Below are 22,913 nucleotides of genomic sequence, written 5' to 3' on the forward strand. Positions count from 1 at the left end.
TCCTGTAATTCCAGCTATTCAGGAGGCTGAGGCAGGAGAATTGCTTGAACCGGAACCTGGGAGGCAGAGGTTGCAGTGAGCGGAGTTTGCACCACTGCGCTCCAGCCTGGGCTACAGAGTAAGACTCTGTCTCAAAAAAGAAAAAGAAAAAGAAAACCCCAAAAGAAAAAAAGGAAGATTGTATTATAATAACATGGTTATGTCAGTTTGTCACTGTGCTGTTTTATCACAGGAAGTGCATACAAGCCTTAGAAAAGTCTGTAACCAAGAACTGTAGAGTCCTCAAGAACCTAGGCAGTCTTTCCGTATCTGTCGTTCTCCATTTCCCTGGTTGTATAATCTCATATATTTACTTCTCTGAATACCTGCTGTTTGCCGAGTGACTTTGGACAAGTCATAATATTGCCTGTTTCCCTGTTTGGGGGAAAAAAAAAGGTATATTAGTTTCCTGTGCTGCTGTAACAAATTACCACAAACTCATTGCCTTAAAGCAACAAAAATTTACTGTCTTACTGGAAGAGAAGCCATAAATCCAAAATCAGACTGGGTGTGGTGGCTCACGCCTCTAATCCCAGCACTTTGGGAGGCTGAGGTATGCAGATCACTTGAGGTCAGGAATTCAAGACCAGCCTGGCCAACATGGTAAAACCTTGTCTCTAATAAAAATACAAAAATTAGCAGGGCGTGGTGGCAGGTGTCTGTAATCCCAGCTACTTGGGAAGCTGAGGCAGGAGAATTGCTTGAACCCAGGAGGTGGAGGTTGCAGTGAGCCGAGATTGAGCCTCTGCACTCCAGCCTGGGCGACAGAGCAAGACTCCCTCTCAAAAAAAAAAAAAAAAAAAGAAAAAAAATCAGTATCCCTGGGCTGAAATGAAGGTGTTTGCAGAGCCACAATCCTTTCAGAATCTCTAGGGGAGAATCAGTTCCTTGCCTCTTCCAACTTCTGGTGACTGCCATCATTCCTTGGTTGGTAGCCAGTTTTTGCCTCTGTCTTCATATCGCCTTCTCTTCTACATATTATGTGTTTCTTCTTCTCTGCTATCCTTATCAGATCTCCCTCTGCCTCTGTCTTATGAAGACACTTGTGGTTGTATTTAGGGCCCACCCATATAATTCAGAATAACCCCCTAATGCAAGATTCTTAATTTAATCACATCTACAAATACCCTTTTTCCTTTATAAGGTAGCATTTTACAGGTTCCAGGGATTAGGACCTGATATCTGTGGGTCGCAGTTATTCTGCTTACTACAGATGGCAATCATAAAGAATCATCTCAAAAGTTGGCATATAATAAGGGCTCCAGAAATGCAAACCTCCTCCTTTCTCTGCATCCCTCCTACGTATACTACCATGATCCTCTGTTAACATTGCCTTCGAAAGCCTTTCTTTTCAGGAATGTCATTATCACATTAAATGTGTACCTGCTGGGGTAATAATAAAGAAAATAATAGCTGACAGTTATCAGATGTCTGTTACAGCCCACACACTGCAATGAGAACTTTATCCATGGGATATAGGTATTATTATAATCACCATTTAACAGATGAAAGAAATGAGAAAAGTAAAGAAGATCAATTTTTCCCTAGTTCACCCAGCTAGTGTCAGAGCTAGGATTCAAATTAGAATCTCTCTAATTATAAGGGGTCTCTAATTCATGGTATAATGACGTGCCTTTGCTTTTGTTTGTTTTTTAAGAGACATGGTCATGCCGTCGCTTAGGCTGGAATGCAGTGGTACAGTCATAGCTCACTGCACCTCAAACTCTTAGGCTCAAGCAGTCCTCCTGCTTCAGCCTCCTCAGTAGTTGAGACTACAGGTGTGTGCCATCACGCCTGGCTCTATAATGACGTCCTTGATTATTATACCTTGCCTCTTACTCAGGAGTGAGGTTCAAATATCTGATTTCTTGTCTTGGCCTCTGATCAGAACCTTCCCTGGTGATTTCTTGTACCTGCTGGCATAGCTTCACATCACAGTTCACAGGGTACTTTTTTGTCATCTGCCTGCTCTTTAGCAGTTGCTTGGTCCTGAGTAAATGCAGTTTAAAGGAAGAGGAAGTGAAGAGCTATACTCTATTCTGAATTTCCTCCTCGAGTAACTTGTTTATTGCTAGTCAGTGAGTTCCATGACTCTGGGGATCATAACGATTTATTTATGTCCTAGCACAGGGCCTGGACACAGAATAGATATTCTGCTAGAGTGTAAGCTTCGCCAGAGACTTCTGTTCACTGCTGTATTCATGCCTTACAGCAGTTCCCGGGATAGAAGAGTTGCACAGTAAATATTTATTGACTGGATGTCTGGCTGACTGGCTTAGTTGGGCATGGTTAGAACTTAATTACAGCTGTCATTTATTGGCTATATATCACGTGTGAGGCACTTACATATATGGTAAGTAATCCTTACCATGCTCTTACAGGGTAGAATTGATGGGTTATAGATGAGCAGGGTGAGGGTGATAGAGGAGTCAAAGATACTTTGTAGGTTTCAGTCTTAGATACTGATCCAAGTGTTGATGAAACCCAGGAGAAAGAGTTTAGGTAGACTGTGTTGTGGTATCTGCAACCACAGATACAGGGACTACTCCTGGGACAAAGCTCCAAAGATGGGCCCCCTATTTGCCCTTTAGCCTGGAGATAGTGGTGGTCTTAATCTACCCAGAGCAGAGTTGCTCACTTTAGGAACTGTAGGCTTAAAGCCATTATTTCCACTGTGTTCTAACTCGAACATGATCAGTTTCTGTTCCAGATGATCGGGCTGAACAACGAACCTGTCTCATTTGTGGGGACCGCGCTACAGGCTTGCACTATGGGATCATCTCCTGTGAGGGCTGCAAAGGGTTTTTCAAGCGGAGCATTTGCAACAAACGGGTATATCGATGCAGTCGTGACAAGAACTGTGTCATGTCTCGGAAGCAGAGGAACAGGTGCCAGTACTGCCGCCTGCTCAAATGCCTCCAGATGGGGATGAACCGGAAGGGTGAGTGGTGCTCATGGCGCTGATGGCCCATCCTTCATTCAAGACTTTACCTTTAGTGTCAGCTGTTTAGTTACTTATTTCTCAAGCTTCCACTACATATCAGGCCTTACAGTTTGTACTCATAACCAAAAATGAATCTGGAACCATTCTTGCCTACAAGAACTTCCTAAACTAGGTAGAGGGGAAAAAACTAGTGAAATGTTAAGGATTCTGTGGGAATGAGTGCACAAGCCCTGTGTGACCAAGAACCCACTTAATAATCAGGTCTTAACCGCGATTAATATACATCACTAATTATTTTAGGAATGATGACAGAAGTAGAAATTGTTGGATGAAAAGGCATGAGGTAGGAGATTTCTGAATGCGGTATCATTTTGTTTGCTAGAACCATGGTGTACTCAGAGGCTAGGCATGCTCAGAAGTCTGTGTCTAGGTTGGCAAGGAGTTTGGGATGTATTGGGAAGCTTTCCAAGAGCCCTTAGCCTGAGATAATAGGAATAAACTGACATTCTAGTAGGATGAATATGAAGGACTCTTTTGGAGGATGAATTGGGGCAAGGGAAACGGAAAAACCATCTAGAAAGTTTTTAGTAGAGTCTAGAAGGAAATCTGAAGGAATAGGGGAAATAATGGCACAGAGAGACACTGAAGAAACTCACCTGATAGAACTTGGTGACATACTGAATATTGAGCAGCACCAGAAGTTGAAGTTGAGGATGTGGATTAAGAGTAATGATCTTACTATGGAGGAAAAAATGGGGGGGAAAAAAAGTCAAACTAAAAAGCAGGGTGATTTCTCTATAGGACCCTCTGAAAAGAAAGGAAAAGAAAAACGGGTGGGGCAAAATGTTGGCCTTGGCAATACTGAGTTTGAGGTACCTGAGAAGGATACATAAAGATGCCCACCAAAGAAGTTGGTTGTATAGGATTGGAACTGACGTGAGAAGCCCTACCTACAAACAGGCTTCATGGAGCTGTTGGCACAGAGGTGGTAGTAAAAGTCTAGTCCAGAGGTGAAATCACCCACAGAGAGCTTAGATACATAAGAGAGAAGGGCTGGTGGTATCAGAAGACTAGAGTGGTATTCCCATGGAGAGTAGAGAGTAGAATAGAGCAGTGTCATTCAGCAGAAAGAAGAGAGGCTCTAGAGGCAAACAGACTAGCTCTTAGCTCTGTCACCTTAGGAAGTTTGCTTTATATCTCTGATATTCAATTATCTTACCTTTAAGGTGGTACGTTACTTTCCCTGCAGAGTTCTCTACAGGATTAAGTATGATAACATACAGAATACCCAGCAAGGTATTAGGGGTTCATAGCAGCAGTGTTCAGGGATGGGGGGGTTAGTCAGATAAAGTGAACTATTCCAACTGGTTTTATAGCATTATGAATGCAGGCATCCAAATGTACTCAGACTGGTTTTATTGTGTATGAGATAGGAAGGACCTTTTAAAAACTTGCCCATCGTGAAGAAAAGTAAGAGAGATGTGGAAGGGCATTTAGATAAATTTAGGTGATTTATAATTTATTATAAATATTAATATTGAGCACTTATTTATGTACCCTCCATATATATATTCTACCACTGAATACATACAGCAACCCTGTTATTAACTGTTATCCCCAGTTTACAGATACAGCTTAGGGAGGTAAAATGATATAGCAGTAGTTAGTTTAGGGGTGGTTGTGTTGACAGTTAATAGTTACTAAATTATAATTTGTTATTAAGCAGAGCTTGTACCTGACCACACGGAAAATGTACTGCTTCACATGTCTACCATGTGGCGTAGTTGTGTACATGTTGGAACGCCCTGTGTTTACTGGATGATGAATGCCATAGTAGGACATTTGAAGTGTTACCAAGTTTGTCCCCTGCCTCTCTTTCTAACTCATTTCTGAATACTGTGCCTCAGGGATGCCTTACAGTGCCTGTACTAAGGTTTTTTCCTCTACTTGGAGATCGTTTCCCTTCCCCACTGTCAGTTTCCTCTTACTGAAATCTTTTCCAGCCACCAATACCAAACACGTACTGTCTTGAAGAGTCTGTCAACTTCTTGCCCTCACCCTGTTTTCGTTTTGGCCTCCACATTTCTCATCTCCCTTTGTTGCCCTCACTGTGAGTATCTTATGAAAGCTTAGTTATTATGGGTTGTCTTCTTGACTACTGTCTCTGAAGAATCATCCTGCTTATTCAGCCGGAGTGTGAGATTCTGAGGCTTCCAGCAAAACTCACCTGTTTTAGGGAAGAAGAAACTTAACCTTATAACCCCTCTGACCATAGACCAGAAGACACATGGAGTATGAGGGACAGGGAGCTGTCTCCTTAGGACTATTTGCACGCAGAGCAGGCAGACCCAGTTGCCTGGTGAAGTCTGCGTCAGGGAGAGAAACCCTGCCACCTCCTGGTTGGTGCTGCGAAAGCAGGATTAAAATTGCAGTTGCCATGGGAGTATTTTGGGGGTAAGGAATACTCTGTATGGACCTATGGTGGTTGACACATAATTCTGTGCATTTGTCAAAACCCATAGAACTTTATACCACAAAAAAGTAAATTACTACATGTGAAAATTTGTTTAATCAGCTAGGATATTGTAGGGGTTACAGGGCAGAGAGAAAGAATGCACACTGTGACAAATGAATCTAGCTAGTGTTAGAAATGAGTCACATAACCACACTTAAGGGGTTGGAGAAAAAAGGAGCTAACCTTTGAAAAGTGTTTTTACTGTATACTGTAAGGCTAAAAATAAAAAGAATTACATACAAACAAAGCACTCTATAGTTTGTAAAATTTGTTTCTCAAGGTTATGTGTTAGGAATTCTGTCGCTACTTCATTTAGAGTAGAATCAGCAAGTAAATATATTGTGGACAATGAGAGTCAGGTTTCTCACATCAGAGAAAGAAAGAAGTTATAAATCAGCAAAGGAGAAGGCTAGAATGAATCCCCTGGTGCTAGACTGGAATCAGTGTGTCAATATGTACTCATGTTTTAGATAGATTTAAAAATATATAGATACTGTGTGTGGGTAGGTGAGTTAGTGTACCTATGTATGTTTCCAAGCTCTAGCCACTGGGAGGGGCTAGAAGCAGATACCCCAGGAGCAATGAGTACACCCAGCACCCAGATCTTGGCTTCCAAATATCAATGAAAGGAATGAGGACTCACTGGAGAACTGATTGATTCTAAGGCTGGGATAGGAGAAATATAAAATGATCCTGGAGCATCTTAAGGTACCAGCAAATTAGGAAGTACTTTCTAAAAAAAGAAAGGAAGCGTATCAAAGGGCACAGAAGCCAACCTGAAAGAACTTCTGATGGCCAACATTGGAACAACTTGAGGAACAATAACTATAGGATAAGTTTATAACCCAAATAATAAAGTAAATATCCATGAGTTAATACTGAAAGAAGTAAGTTAATAAATAAAGAGAAGTGATCATTCTTCCTTTTAAGTGAATTCTGATTAATAAATGTGCCGGGCGCGGTGGCTCAAGCCTGTAATCCCAGCACTTTGGGAGGCCGAGACGGGCGGATCACGAGGTCAGGAGATCGAGACCATCCTGGCTAACATGGTGAAACCCCATCTCTACTAAAAACTACAAAAAACTAGCCGGGCGAGGTAGCGGCGCCTGTAGTCCCAGCTACCCGGGAGGCTGAGGCAGGAGAATGGCGCGAACCCGGGAGGCGGAGCTTGCAGTGAGCTGAGATCCGGCCACAGCACTCCAGCCTGGGTGACAGAGCGAGACCCGTCTCAAAAAAAATAAATAAATAAATGTAGAAGGAGGCCAGGCTTAGTGGCACATCTGTCGTCCCAGCACTTTGGGAGGCCAAGGCAAGAGGATCACTTGAGCCCTGGAGTTCAAGACCAGCCTGGGCAACATAGTGAGACTCCATCTCTAAAAATATAAATATAAATGTAGAAGGAATGAGGGAAATAGAAAAAAAAAAATCACCATTAGGGCTGGGCACAGTGGTTCATGCCTATAGTCCCAATACTTTGGGAGGCCAGAGCAGGTGGATTGCTTAAGCTCAGGAGTTCAAGACCAGCCTTGGCAACATGCTGAAACCCCATCTATACAAAAAAAAATATAAAAATTAGCTGGGCGCGTTGGCATGTGCCTGTAGTCCCAGCTGCTTTGGAGGCTAAGGTAAACCTGGGAGACGGAGGTTGCAGTAAGCCAAGATCACACCATTGTACTCCACCCTGGGTGACAGACCAAAAAAAAAAATTCACCGTTAGAACACCACAGTAATAATTGCGACAAGCAAGATCCTAATGGATGGTAAGTAAGTGGCATTGGTGTAAACAGAAACAGAATATTTGCATAGTCTGCAAATATATAGTAATTACAAAGGGAAAAATAGTAAGTTTATTTAAAGAATTCTGACAGACATGACTGTAGCCAAATGATCAAGATTAACAGTACCAGTAAAACACACCAACATTGTATATACCCCTGATATGAAACACTGAGAAGCGCACACATGTACACACACACAGAGGTAAGTTCACTCTCAGTCTAATCCTGAGAAAACAGACAAGCCCATATTGAGGGACGTTCTTCAGAATAACTGACATTTGACAAAATACCCATTTGAAAAGTGTCAGAGTCACAAAAAACAAGGAAAGACTGAGCTGTCACAGATTGGAGAAGACTATGAAGGCAAGACAGCTAAATGCAATGTAGGCCCCTGGGTTGTGTTCTGGAACAAAAGATATCAGTGAAACAACTGGAGAAATCAAAATAAAGTATGTGCTTTGGTTAATAGTATTGTACCAAAGTTAGTTTCCTAGTTTTGATGACTAGCCATGATTATGTCAAATGTTAAAGGGAGGAGAGTATATGGGAACTCTCCATACTATTTTTGCAACTCTTGTATAAAGTCTAAACTTACCTTAAAATTTAAAAAATTAACTATTAAAAAAATGCAGCTGCCATTTGTGGCTGGGGCTTTTTCATGTGAGAGACAGCTCTCTGTTGTCCTCCATCTTTGGATATAGAACTGAATGTCTTTTCAGACCTGGAAGTTGACTGGTCAGAAAAGTCATTAAATTAGCAAAGCAATGAGGAAGATCTAAAGAAGGGTGGTGAATGGAGACTGGGCCCTGTCTGTCCATCCCCACTGCTGCACTAGTATCCCCCATGTACGTTCCTTACCCATTTTGCAGTCTTCAGGATAAAGTCAGGCTCCTCAAGGTGATTTTCAAGGCCCCTCTGACACTGGCATCAGCCACCTGATCCCTTTCCTTCTCCATTTGGTGGTCCCCACTCACAATCTGCATTCCATCCTAGTTCTTCAAAAACCCAAAGATGTTTCCTATTTTGCACATGTGGTTTCATCTGCCTGAAAGAAGAGAGGGTTTCAGCCACCCTTTCTTCTACTCCTGACTTCAAGGTTCAGCATTTATTTGCAACATCCTCTAAGAATCCTTCTCTGACGCCACCCCCCACCAGATAACCCTCCTGTGCTTCCACAGCTTTTTTGCATGCCCTCTGCCATAACCCTGGTCACCTTGTGTTGTCTTTCTCTGTTCACTCGTCTGTTTCCCTCATTATTAGACAATGAGCCCCTCAAGGGCCATGATCAAGTCCTACTTTTCTGTTGGTCCCTCAGCAAATAACTCAGTAGTGATAGGATGCTCCCTGGTTAAATGGGATGACTGTGATGGAGGGCCATGGCAGGAAGTGGGATGGGGAGAATACTGTAAGAGGAGAAATGGAGATACAGTCAGCTTCGTGGTGGGTGGGAAGGGGGAGTGGATTTCATATTAGTTAAGTAATTATGTGAAAAAATAAAAAATTTCCTTAACTCTGTGGTCTCATAATTTGCTAACTAGTTCAAAAGTATAAAGGTCAAGGAAAGCTTCTTGGAGGAGGTGATGTTTGCAGAATGGCATTGTGAGATAGTGATCCTATGGCATCTCCATGTCACTTTACCAGGGTAAAAAGTGCCCCAGGACACAACACAGAGGTCTGCATGAAGCACTGAGAAATCTCAAGGAGGGATAACATTTGAGCAGAATCTTAAAGAAATCAAAGTTTGTGTTCCTTACAAACTTTCTTTTTTTACATTTCTTACATTTTCCTTATGAACTTTTTTTTACATTTTTTCTACCAAAAAAAATTGTAGAGACAAGTTTTCAGCATGTTGCCCAGGCAGGTCTTGAACTGAGGATCAAATTCAGCTGAGCTGAACTGAGCTCAAGCAGTCCTGCCGCCTCAGCCTCCCGAAGTGCTGGGATTATAGGCATGAGCATATGCCCGGCCAAAGGTTTGTTTGTTTGTTTTTAAATTAAGACTTTAAAATTTTGCTTTGTTTTATTTTGAAATAATTTCAAGCTTACAGAAAATTTGCAACAGTAGTAAGAATTCCCATATACCCTTTACCCAAATTCACCAATTGCTAACATTTTGCCACATTTGCTTTATCATTCTATTTGTTTTTTTATTTTCCCTCTCCCCTCCCCCTTGCTCTTCCTTCTGTCTCTCTCTCTCTCTCTCTTCCACCTTCCCCACTTCCCACAGGTAAGTAAGTATGTGTGCGCCTGCGTGTGTGCACCTTCTTAGCCATTTGAGAGTGAGGCATAGGCAGTGTTCCTCTTATTTCTAAGAATCACAGTACTGTTATCCAAATCCGGAAATTTAACATGACACAATACTATCTTATTAGCAGATCTTATTCAGTTTTTGCCATTCATCCCAGTGTCCTTTATAGCAATTTCATTTTTTCTGATCTAGAAGCCAATTCAGGAAATCACATTACATTTAGTTTTTATGTCTTTTCAGTCTCTTTTAATCTGAAATAGTTCCTCAGTCTTTGTCTTTATTAACATTGTCGATTTTGAAGCAAATAGGTCATGTATTCATGTATTTTGTAGAATATCCCTTAATTTGGGCTTGTCAGTTTCCTCACAATTACATGCAGGTTATGCATTTTTCAAAAGAATGCCATAGAAATGATGTTGTGTCCTTCTTAGTCCATAATATCAAGAGCACATGATGTAAGTGTATACCCATTATTGGTGATACTAACTTGAATCACTTGGTTGTTATGATGTCACTTAGGGAAGGTAGTGTTGCCAGATTTTTCCACTTTAAGTTTCTTTCTGAGTACAGGGAACATACTAAGAGACAGAACTATGTAAAACAGAATAGTGTGTTCAAAGACTAACAAATAGTTCCCTATATGTAGGGTGTACCGTTAGGGTATAGCGTTAGGGTATAGCGTTAGGGCATAGCATTTATGCCAGAGATGAGGGTGAGGGGTCCCAGCAGAACCAGATGATAGATGGTCTTGAATGCCATGCTCAGCAGCTTAGATTTGGCCCATGGTGAGGAGCTTAGATTTGGCCCATGGACCAAAGGCACCACCAACAGGTTTTGAGTGGAACTTTGATGTAGTTAGCTTTGTTATTTATGGTTTCTGGGTTCTGTTGATTGCCTAGGCCCAAACAAATGAAGAATGGTAGGCATATGAGTTCCAAAGCAGAAAAAGTATTTGTGTTGCCTTCTGAGAAGATAGAAGCGTCATGGCTAGGGCCATTCTCTTTCTTAGACTTAGATAAGAGTTACAGCAGAACCATTCCTGTAATACTGCACACAGGAGCCATTTGTTCTTTTTAATCAAATCACTGCCAGATAGACTTTAACCCTGCTGAAAAACGTGTTAGTTCAGTGTGGCATCTAGGAACAAACACAGCTTTAGAATCAGAAGATCTAAATGAAAACTCCAGCTCTGTCAGTTTTTCTCTGAGTAACCTTGAGCAAATCTCTTTACCTCTCTGAGCTCTGTTTTCTCATCTCAAAAATGCGTGGGAGAATAATACACCTTCCAAGGTGGTTGTAAGGATCAAATGAGATAACATACATATGTGCAAGAACATTATAAGCTTGAAAATATGCTCCAAGTTTTTGTTTTTAACAGAGGCACTGTGGCACATTGTATTGATTTCCACACTTCAGGCAGTTTCATAGCATCTTGACCGATTTTATCATCTCTAAATGGGCACTGCTTTTTATATTAGTCTTTCAATAACTTTTAAAAATCAAAGTTCATTTTTAAAGGCAATTTTTTACCACCTCAGTGAGTTGCACATCAGAATAAATGTATAATTTAAGAATAATTAATACTTAATAAATAATAATGTAAATAATAATTAGTAATTAAGAATGTATAATTAAGAGTTTATGCATCACCTGAAAGTATCTTATGTTTCTCCACTAGGATGCATACAGAGTAGTAGTAGAAAGAAGTCTGGTCTTAGAGTCTGATAGCTTGGGTTCCAACCCTGATTCTGCTCTTTAGTTTCTGTCTCTTCCAGCAAAATACTTCATTTCTGTGAGCCTTAGATCCATCTCTTCAATGGGAGTGATACTAATACTTTACTCATGAGTTATTTTACCTCAGAGAATAGTATGTAATACATAGTAGATTTCTGTCATTTCTTATTCTGGGTGGGGTCGAGGAAGAAGATGAACTTTTTTTTTGAGATGGAGTTTTGCTCTTATTACCCAGGCTGGAGTGCAGTGGCACCATCTCGGCTCACCGCAACCTCCACCTCCCGGGTTCAAGCTATTCTCCTGCCTCAGCCTCCCGAGTAGCTGGGATTACAGGCATGTGCCACCACCACGCCCGGCTGATTTTGAATTTTTAGTAGAAATGTGGTTTCTCCATGTTGGTCAGGCTGATCTCAAACTCCCAATCTCAAGTGATCTGCCCTCTTAGCCTCCCAAAGTGCTGGGATTACAAGTGTGAGCCACTGCGCTGGGCCGATGAGCTTCTGAATTTCAGAACAAGAGATTGGCAAGATGTAAATATTTAAGACATATGGCCCTTTAAATGAAAAGTAAAGTATGTTGCATTATTTTCACACCTCCAGGACAGTGAAAATGAGATAACAGCTGAACTATTAATATATTTGTTGTTGTATTCCAGTGACAGATCTTTGTTCTCTACCTGTGAACTGAAATAAAGACATGTGAGATGTTATTATTGGAAATAGAAATATCCAAAGACTGTCACTGACCATGGAATAGCAGAGAAGCAATTGTAAGGATTTTAGGCCTTGAAATTAAATGGAAAGAGACCTCCCAGCCAACAAGCAACATACATCTAGCTCTAACATAGGCTATGTATATTTCTTACTCTAAATTCGTAACAGCTTTTTATAATGCAGACTGACCATGTTGCCTCCACTTAGCAGATGAAAATATTAAGATTCTAGCAAAGTTGAGAATAGAACCTTGGATTTTTAACTCAAAGAGGCTAGGGAGAGGGAAGGATTAGTTACTAAGTGCTTACTTTACATGCCAGGCCCTAGGGTTGGTGTTTTAGCCATACTGTTTTATATAATGTAACATAAAACAAGTACTAATATTCCCTCTTTTCATTTCAGTAAACTAAAATCCCGAGAGGCAAAGAAACTTGTTCATAATTATACAGACCAGGAAGAAACAGGATTTGGACCCTAACTTACTTCTGAATTTCCTGTCAGCCTTTTAGTTACCTCAGAAACAGGGTTATACTTGGAGCTCCCACCTTTTGAGGCAATCAGTGCCTGCCTCAGGAACTTTCTAGATTCCTTATGTTAATTTTTTAAAGTGGCAGGTATATCCTAGTAAGCTTATCTTCTGTCATTGTTAACATTAATCCCTTTCAAGCTACCCTCCACAGTGGCTGTCACAAAGATTTTTTTTAAATCCCAATATGACTGCAGTGCCCCCCTACATTCCTTCTTGTCCTCAAGCTCCTTAGCTAAAGTTATACCCTACTCTGGCATTCAAGGCTCTTTATGATCTAAGCCCAATTGGCCTTTCTACCCTTATCTCATGCTACTCTTCCCCCACGTAGGCCACCTTCCCCCCATGCTTTAGCCAGATTAAGCCACTTGGAAGTTTCCAGAAAGAAGAGCTCATTTTTACCTTCAGCTTGCTTTTTTGTACACTGTTCGCTCAGTCTGGAGCACTTTTTTCCTAGCTGCCTAAATCCCACTTAACCTTTAATACTCAGTTCAGAAGTTTTCTTTTCCAGAAAGGATTGCCTAATACTGTGGTCCTACTATAATTGCAAATCAGGGGTTCTTCTCTATGCCCCTGTGTTAAGTGTTCCATAAACAGTGATGATAATATTAGTAGTAGTTGTTATTCTTAGTCAGGAGATACTAGTTAAAGGATGCTTTTTATACTTAGAAAATGCTCAGTAATCTCCTTCAACTACACAGGTGCTCTACTGACTGCCTGTGCAGGGAGAAACCATTGAGGTCAAAATTCTGATTAAAAAAAAAAAAACAAAAAACCTGTTCTGATTCTACAAATCAAACCTAAACGTAGGCTGGAAATAAAAACTGTTTTATTTAAAAATGGAAATACCCTGTCCCTCCCCTAGAATTTGTCAAAACCTTAAGATGCATCATCCTGGCGGGGTATTTGTAACTGAAGGACTGGTAAACAGTACTATCACCTTTTTTAAACGTATTGAATGTATACAGTGTGTGTAATAGGTACAGAATGCCTTGGGGGCCCCAAAATATTGCTGCCTATGAAGGAACCTGGAATAATAGAGAGAAGTGTGTGCTTTGGGTCCAGAAGGACCTGTGTTTTAATCTTGGATTCACTAATTACTGTCTTATGCTTTTGGCCAAGTAAATTCTCTTTTTGTGCTAAGAGTTATATGAGTGTGCTTCTGACTGCCTTTCTTGACTTATGTTTCCTTTCAGCTATCAGAGAAGATGGCATGCCTGGAGGCCGGAATAAGAGCATTGGGCCAGTACAGGTGAGTTCTAGACCTCAATCCCTGTGGTCCATCCTGGAAGCCCAGGGCTCCAGCTGTTCCGGAAACTGCTCACCTTGATTCTTTCATCTGCTGCTGAGGAGAGCCATCTTTGTTTTCATTTCTGTAAAAGTGCTTTTACAGCCTGGATGTGAAAGTGCTTTGAAAATCTTAAATATGTAAGTTAATGATTAAAGCTCTTCTTGTTATCCCTCAGCCTTTTCTAAGGATTTCACAGACAGTGAACCCAGTTATGGTACTGAACCATGCAGAGGATTTTTTTTATCAATCCTTAAGGTTATAGATAAGTAAGCCTGGCAGAAATGAGCAGGACTACTTTGCTGTTCGTTTCATCTAAAAAATGTACCAGCAGGGTATTATTGTCTTATTGTAGAGTAGGAATGATAATACCCCCATTCAGTCCCACAAACATTTACTGAGTTCCTACTCTTCCAGGCCCTATACTGTGAACTCAGTCTAATGGGAGAGACAGATAGGTAAACAGACATCATAGTAAGGTGAGAGGTAACAGAGGATGCTCAGGGACTACAGAGGGAGGGGCATCTATTCTGCTTGGGCTAGAATAGCCGTGGTTGGGGACTAGAGACACTCAAGAAAATAGACTGTGAAAAGACCCAAAGATGAATCTTTATGACAAGGAGTTAGTTCAGTTAGGCTGGAACATTGGGCACATGTAGTAGAGTGGCAGAAGATAAGGCAGATTCCTTGAATTTGGAATCAGTTCATTAGGGAGTGGCCTTCAACTGTCTTTGACTATAGCTCCTTAGGAAAAATCTTTGTGGGACCAGCCTACACCACTTGTTCTTACTCGTTGTTCTTACTTGCCAGCAGAAGAGCTTCATGAGGGTAGAAAATTGGATGTATTTCTGCCCATCAGGTGAATCCCTTGGCACACTAGTAGGCAGAGAGCATGCCTTAGGAATTACTAGTGGCCAGGAGCAGTGGCACACGCCTGTAATCCCAGCATTTGGGTGGTTGAGGCAGGAAGATTGCTTGAGGCCAGGAGTTCAAGACCAGCCTGGGCGACATAGCAAGACAGACCCTGTCTCTACCAAAATAAAATAAAAATTTAAAAAACTATTATTGTTACTGGTGTGAGCCAAGAGGCAACCACTAAAAGGTTTTGCATTTTAGAAAGAGTAGAAATGCTTTGTGAGGAGTGAGGTGAGGATGAGTGAAACTGAGGGAGAGAGAAAGCAGTTAGAAGGTTTTTACAGAAGTGCAGATGAGAGATACAGATAATAGTTAAAGCAGAGCAATGGCAGTGCAGATTGAGGGGAGATAATAGACTCAAGAGATGCTTACTGGGTAAATTTATGGGATTTAGCCAGTTAAATGTGAGGGAATGAAAGAAAGGTGTTCAGAGTTGTCTTAAGACATACACTGATGATGTTTGGAGGATTTCCTGTCACATGAGCACAGCATACATTCAGTCAGGCTGTGTGACTCCCAACTCTGCTGTATTTATTCTTTTTTTCTAAAACATTTTTATTCTCGTTTTTCAAGTCAAATATATGTCTTATAAATTCTTTTTGTTTTTTGGTCTGGACTAATAGCTGCTCTTTTTTATTATGGCAGAAGTAAAAACCATATAACATGAAATCTACCTTTTAAACAAAATTTTAATCATATAGTACAGTGTTGTTAACTATATGCACACTCTGATACAGCAAATCTTTAGAACTTTTTCATCTTACATGACGGAAACGCTATACCCATTAGACAGCAGTTCCTCATTTTCCTCTCCCTTTGCCCATGGCAGCCACCATTCTACTTTCTGCTTATAAGAGTTTGACTACTTTAGATACCTCATAAAGTGGAATCATGCAGTATTTGTGCTTCTGTGACTAGTTTATTTCACTTGGTGTAATGTCATCATGGTTTATCCTTGGTATAGCTTATAATGACTTCCTTCTTTTTTAAGGTGTTTTATGTATATATCACATTTTCTTATGCATTTCTCTGTCATCGGACACTTACATTATATTCACTTCTTGACTATTTTGAATAATGCTGCAGTGAATGTGGGAGTGCAGATATCTCTTCACAATCCTGATTTCAGCTCTTTTGGATAAATACCCGTAGATGGGATTGCTGGATCCTATGGTGGTTCTATTTTTACCTTTTTTGGGAACCTCCATGCTGTTTTCCATAGTGGTTGCACCATTTTACATTCCCACTAACAGTGCACAAGGTTTCCATTTCTTCACGTCCTTGCCAGCACTTGTTATTTTCTGGACTGTTTTTGTTTGTTTGTTTGTTTTTGGGTTTTTTTGTTGTTGTTGTTGTTGTCTTTTGCATGTAACAGACATCCTAACAGGTGTGAGTTAATATCTTCAAGTTTTGATTTGTATTTTTCTGATGATAAGTGATGTTGAGCATCTTTTTATATACCTATTGGTCATATGTCTTCTTTGGAAAAATGCTCAAGTTTCTTGTTCATTTTTCAATGTGTTTTGTTTTGTTTTTTTTCTGTTACTGAGTTACGGGAGTTCCTTGTATATTGTGGATGTTGACCCCTTATCAAATGTATGGTAATATATTCTCCCATTTTATAGGGTATCTTTTTACCCTGTTGATTGTTTCCTTTGTTGCACAGACGCTTTTTAGTTTAATGTAGTCACGCTTGGCTGTTTTTGTTCTGTTGTCTGAACTTTTGGTGTTGTATCCAAGAAATCACTGCCAAGACCAGTTTTATGAAGATTTTCCCCTGTGTTTTCTCCAAGGAGTTTTATAGGTTTAGGTCTTATATTTAAATATTTAATCTATTTTGAGGTTGACTTCTGTGAACGGTATAAGGGTACGACGTCTTTTGGGGGGTGGGGGCGGGGCACGTGGATGTAGTTTTCCCAGCACTGTTTGTTGAAGAGAGTATCCAAAATGTGGTGGTAGAAAGCCTCACAAAGGACGTGACATTTGGGGTTTTTTTGTTTGGTTTTGTTTTGTCTTCTTTTGAGACAGGGTCTTGCTCTGTCACCCAGGCTGGGGTGGGTTAGTGCGATCATGGCTCACTAGAGCCTCAGTCTTCTGAGCTTAGGCCAGAATCTCCTGCCTCAGTCTCTTGAGTAGCTAGGACTACAGGCATGCACCACCAGGCCCAACTAATTTTTCTATTTTTTGTAGAGATGGGTTTCACCATGTTGCCCAGCTGGTCTTGAACTCCTGGAACTCCCAAAGTTTTGGGATTACAGGCATGAGACACCATGCCTGGCAAGAGGTGACATTTGAATTGAATCTTAAAGGACAAGTAGGAGATTGTCATTGAGGAGTGGTGTTTCAGGGTTAGGAAAGAATAGCCTCAAGGACAAAAAGGAGTTGAAAAAACCTCGAGGCTTCATGGCTTGAGAGTAGTATAAATGAGTAGGAGGAAGGCCACGAAGGGCCATGGTGGCAGGAGGAAGGAAGGCACGCCGTCCTAAGATTAGTGAGAGGCCCGGAGTATGGGGATCGAGGAGAGGGAACCTAGGTTTCTGGGAAATACTATGAGATTTAAATAAGCTCTCAGTCCTGAAGAAAGAGCAGAGAGTGTCTTGAGCACCCATCTAATACGTCTCAATTCCTTGTCAAAGATATCAGAAGAAGAAATCGAAAGGATCATGTCTGGGCAGGAGTTTGAGGAAGAGGCCAATCACTGGAGCAACCATGGTGATAGTGACCACAGTTCCCCTGGGAACAGGGCTTCGGAGAGCAACCAACCCTCACCAGGCTCCACACTGTCTTCCAGGTGAGCTTTAAGGCAAACCCATGATCATCATCTAGGGATCCCCCACCAAGGGGAGACCCACAGAAAACCTCTGGCTGAGTATCCCTGCCAGGCTGTCTCAGCCATTGTACTGTTGCTCCCTCAGACTCTTGGAGTAGGGGTCAGGATGATTGAAAACAGTGTTTCCCAGCCCCTTTTATGCTAAAGACCTTGAAAATGTCAGTGGTCTCTTCTGCAGACTGATAAAGTGCTGTAGCTTCTATCCATGCCCATGTATTCTTCAGCTAACAGAATAACATTTTTAATGTATCCATTTTCTCTCGTTTATTTTATCACTGAAATAAACCTTTTTGACAGTTTTGAATTAAACTATAATTTCTTTGCCTCACAAGAGTCAATGTTTTTCACTTTATAAATTTTAAGAAACATTGAAGGCTTTTTAAGCCAGTCAAATTTGCTGCTATCAGAGAATACAAACTTAGAAACTCTTGGTTCAAGCATATCTTTAGTTAGTTGTCAAGTGTGAAATAGAGCCTTCAGCTATTAGGGAAGATTTCCTTTCCCCAGAAACCTTTCTTATAGGATATAGATTGACAAACTTCTTCTGCAAAGGCCAGAGAGTAAATATTTTCAGCTTTCTGGGCCTAATGGTTTGGAGCTCAGCTTCTCCATTCTGCCTTTGTAGTGTGAAAACAACTATGGCCATGGACAGTATGTGAACCAGTGAGCATGGCTGTGTTCCAAAATAGGCAGTGGGCTGGATTTAGCTTGCAAACCAAAGTTTGCCAGCCCCAATTATAGGCGATATACATTTAGGCAAAAGCTGGAGGATTTTTTTTTTCTTAAGAGATGCCCGGCATGGTGGCTCACACCTGTATTCCCAGCACTTTGGGAGGTCAAGGTGGGTAGATTGCTTAAGTCCAGGAGTTCAAGACCAGCCTGGGCAACATGGCAAGACTCTTTTTTTTTTTTTTTTTTAAATTAAGTACTTTTTTTAAAAAAAGAGATGAAGTCTTGCTATGTTGCCCAGGCTTGTCTCAAGTTCCTAGCCTTAAGTGATCCTCCCACCTCAGCCTCCCAAGTAGCTGAAACTGTAGGTGCACACCACTGTGGCTGGCTTAGATTTTTTTTTTTTAATTAGTTGACAGAGTGGTTAGCTTTCTGCAAGAAGGAAAAGGAAGGCAAAAATCTACCTTTCTCTTCATATTTAATTAAAGCCTTTATCCCATTCAGGTGTCCCTTAGTTTGTTCCTTCCTTGGACTATTTAGGGGGTTGTTGCTGCATGCCAGGTTCCTTGCTAGATGCTGGATTTGTTTTGTAGCCTAGCCAGGCACTTAGCCTGTCTGTGCCTTAGTTATCCTAGCAGTAATATATATACCCACTTTGTCATCTGTTAAAAAACTGTCCAGACATGGTACCTATACAAAGAATTCATTCAACCACTATTTATTCATTACCTATTCTGCCGTGCACTTAGTGTCCAGTGGTGACTCTGACATTCATATACCCATAGAGTCTTTGTCTCACAGATGGGAATCTAGTAAAAGAGACATGAATTTAACTATTAATTATGCCCCCTGGCTTGATGAAGACCCAGACCTCATGGCCAAAGAATACCTAAAGTCACCTTCTGGCTCACTTCCTTTGAGTAATTACTAGACTTGCCATGGCTCTGTTTGACGCAAGACTTTTCTCTCCAGTAGGTCTGTGGAACTAAATGGATTCATGGCATTCAGGGAACAGTACATGGGAATGTCTGTGCCTCCACATTACCAATACATACCGCACCTTTTTAGCTATTCTGGCCACTCACCGCTTCTGCCCCCACAAGCTCGCAGCCTGGATCCCCAGTCATACAGTCTGATTCACCAGCTGTTATCAGCCGAGGACCTGGAGCCACTGGGCACGCCCATGTTGATCGAAGATGGGTGAGTGAGCTCCGCCCTTTTTGGCCCCTTGCAGTCTCAAAGTGTCCCGACCCCACACCCACTCGCGTCCCTGGCTGCTATACCCGTGGCTTCAGAATGAGTTGGGTGGATAATGACTCAAGCGTCAGGGGACAAATCTGTGCTAATCTTTGAAACCAGTAATCCCTTATTTTTTCCTTAAGCATCATTTCTCATAGAGTTGAGGTTACTTTCCAGTTCCTGTGGAATTGAGATAGAAGGGCCTTTGTTTCTGCTTGGGCCTAGGTAAGCCAGGTCCTGGCATGGGTCGGAGCACTTCCATGATAGAGATGAGCAGTAATTCTGGGGATAGTCATATATCAAATATAGGCTCCTTCACAAAGCCCTAGCTGGTTGTAGCCTGTCTGCACCCCTCACCAGCATCCCCATGGCTAGCCTGGTGGCACGTGAACACTTTAGGTGCAGGCTCGAATGGGTGGAAGGAGTATTCTTCCAGTCTTTAGTCAGCCGTATGTGAGGCGATGATAGTTCAGCCTTCGGGCCCACCCATTGCTGCATCCATTACTCCTTTGGCCTAGAGCATAAGCGAATGTGTGTTACCAAGCTTAGACCTCCAAGGAACATACCCAGAGATTTCTTAAGCTAGGCTCCAGTTTCAGAAGAGGAGATTAAAATATCTACCCGCAAGGAGGTCACACAAACCCTTTATAAATCTGGATGTAGGAAGCCGGGCATGGTGGCTCATGCCTGTAATCCTAGCACTTTCGGAGGCCTAGGTGGGCAGATCACAAGGTCACGAGTTCCAAACGAGCCTGGCCAACATGATGAAACCCTGTGTGTACTAAAAATACAAAAATTAGCTGGGTGTGGTGGCGCGTGCCTGTAATCCCAGCTACTCAGGAAGCTGAGGCAGGAGAATTGCTTGAACCTGGGAAGGGGAGCTTGCAGTGAGCCGAGATTGCACCACTGCACTCCAGTTCTGGGCAGCAGAGCGAAATTCCGTCTCAAAAAAAAAAAAAAAAAAAATTTAGGTGTAGGAGTGTGAGGAAAAGTCTTGGCAAGGGGCCTTGAGAGGAAGAAAGCTGAAACTCTTGGGTCTGTGGGTCTGTGGTCTCAAAGGCCCCTTTTATTCCAGCTTTAGCTTGAAGGAAAGGCTGAGCAATGCTGGTTCCTGAACTCACCACCAGGGGGTGGAGTGAGAGCAGAAAAAGCTTCTGAACTTGTTCTGTTCTCTTCAGCCGTCTGGATGTGAGGCTTATTTTTGTCCAGTTCCTTTGTTGGGTGGGCATCAGATCCACCCCATTAGAGTTCCATTGCCAGAACTTGAACAGGAGTGACTGGGATTTTCTCTAAGACATGGAACATTAGAGGACACCAACAATAAAAGTCATATTCCCTGACAATTGGACACATTTCTCCTTTTTTTTTTTTTTTTTTAAGACAGTCTTGCTCTGTCGCCCAGGCTGGAGTGCAGTGGCGCGATCTTGGCTCACTGCAACCTCTGCCTCTCAGGTTCAAGTGATTCTCCTGCCTCAGCCTCCCGAGTAGTTGGGATTACAGGCATGTGCCACCACACCCGGCTAAATTTTGTGTTTTTAGTAGAGATGGGGTTTCACCGTGTTGGCCAGGCTAGTCTCGAACTCATGACCTCAAGTGATCTACCTGCCTTTCTTGGCCTCCCAAAGTGCTGGGATTACAGGCATGAGCCATTGCACCCAGCCAATTGCACACATTTCTAAGTCTCCTTTCCCCTCAGCAGCCTTTCCTCACCAGACCTACCTCTCCAGCCCTGAGCTTGCTGTGCACCTCAGCCCTCCCCCTTTATCAGAAAATCACACTGAATGGAACTGGAGACCTGTGGGCATGGAGCAAGGAGCCCATTGCCAGGGTCCCTTTGTGCCCTTGGGACTACCTTTTCTCTGTACCCTCATCCTCACCCTCTGACCAATGGAAGTGATTTTTCCCTGTCCCTGCCCCTCAGATACGCTGTGACACAGGCAGAACTGTTTGCCCTGCTTTGCCGCCTGGCCGACGAGCTGCTCTTTAGGCAGATTGCCTGGATCAAGAAACTGCCTTTCTTCTGCGAGCTCTCAATCAAGGATTACACGTGCCTCTTGAGCTCTACATGGCAGGAGCTAATCCTGCTGTCCTCCCTCACCGTTTACAGCAAGCAGATCTTTGGGGAACTGGCTGATGTCACTGCCAAGTACTCACCCTCCGATGAAGAATTACACAGGTGAGGGCTCCTGGCTGGGGAGGAAATATCAAACAACCAAACCATTGTCATCTCTGTAAGGCAGAGTTGCCTGGCCCTTCAGAGGATAGAGGATAGGTACTACACCACATAGGCCTGGATTTGAATCCTCACTCTGCCACTCATTAGATTTGTGACCTTAGCCAAGTCTCTGATCCTCAGGTTCTGAACTGGTAAAATGGAGTGATAGGCCGGGCGCGGTGGCTCAAGCCTATAATCCCAGCACTTTGGGAGGCCGAGACAGGTGGATCACGAGGTCAGGAGATCGAGACCATCCTGGCTAACACGGTGAAACCCCGTCTCTACTAAAAAAAAAAAAAAACTAGCCAGGCAAGGTGGCAGGCGCCTGTAGTCCCAGCTACTCGGGAGGCTGAGGCAGGAGAATGGTGTGAACCTGGGAGGCGGAGCTTGCAGTGAGCTGAGATCTGGCCACTGCACTCCAGCCTGGGCGACAGAGCAAGACTCCGTCTCAAAAAAAAAAAAAAAAATGGAATGATAACAGAATTTCCCCAGTAAGATGGTTGTTAAGAATAAATTTTACGTATTCAAGCTTAGCAGAATGCTAAGCTGTAGTTTTTTAAAAAATTATTTTTTGAGACAGAGTCTCACTCTGGCACCCAGGCTGGAGTATAGTGGCACGATCTTGACTCACTACAACCTCTGCCTCCCTGGTTCAAGTGATTCTCCTGCCTAAGCCTCCAAGTAGTTGGGATTACAGGCGCCTGCCACTGCACCTGGCTAATTTTTGTATTTTTAGTAGAGACGGGGTTTCACCATGTTGGCCAGGCTGGTCTTAAACTGCTGACCTCAAGTGACCAACCCGCCGTAGCCTCTCAAAGTGCTGGGATTACAGGCATGAGCCACCACACCCAGCTGATCTTTATTATACTTGGATTGGATTACTGAGATAACGCATCCAGGAAAAACAAAAATCTAAATTCTGCCTACAAGGCAAGAGGGGCTCTGAACTGGAATTTACAATCCAGGAAAGAGACTTAGGGGTCATTTTGGTACCTATAGTGTGCCAGGCACTAGGCTAGATTTGTTTTTTTGAGACAGTGTCTCTGTCACCCAGGCTGGAGGGCAGTGGCGCAATCTTGGCTCACTGCAAGCTCCGCCTCCCAGGTTCACGCCATTCTCCCGCCTCAGCCTCCCGAGTAACTGGGACTACAGGCACCCGCCACCACACCCGGCTAATTTTTTGTGTATTTAGTAGAGATGGAGTTTCACCGTGTTAGCCAGGATGGTCTCTATCTCCTAACCTTATGATCTGCCTGCCTCG

At 42.4% G+C, this 22,913-nt stretch overlaps 1 protein-coding gene across 4 annotated transcripts in view; it reads left to right on the forward strand.

Annotated features, from left to right (window-relative positions):
* The window catches only part of NR6A1 (nuclear receptor subfamily 6, group A, member 1), a 259,386-nt gene that overhangs the window by 223,209 nt on the left and 13,264 nt on the right, over positions 1–22,913 (forward strand). The window contains exons 3-7 of one of the 4 annotated variants that reach the window (XM_011931394.1): positions 2,750–2,980; positions 13,693–13,748; positions 17,336–17,490; positions 19,171–19,398; positions 21,359–21,613. In XM_011931394.1, the coding sequence (XP_011786784.1) occupies positions 2,750–2,980; positions 13,693–13,748; positions 17,336–17,490; positions 19,171–19,398; positions 21,359–21,613 (925 nt within the window). Of the gene's footprint in view, positions 1–2,737; positions 2,981–13,692; positions 13,749–17,335; positions 17,491–19,170; positions 19,399–21,358; positions 21,614–22,913 lie in introns of all 4 variants that reach the window. The other 3 variants (XM_011931392.1, XM_011931395.1, XM_011931393.1) reach the window with 3 other exon arrangements.

Source organism: Colobus angolensis, unplaced genomic scaffold, assembly GCF_000951035.1.
Source record: "Colobus angolensis palliatus isolate OR3802 unplaced genomic scaffold, Cang.pa_1.0 Scaffold9, whole genome shotgun sequence".
Lineage (NCBI taxonomy): Eukaryota > Metazoa > Chordata > Mammalia > Primates > Cercopithecidae > Colobus > Colobus angolensis.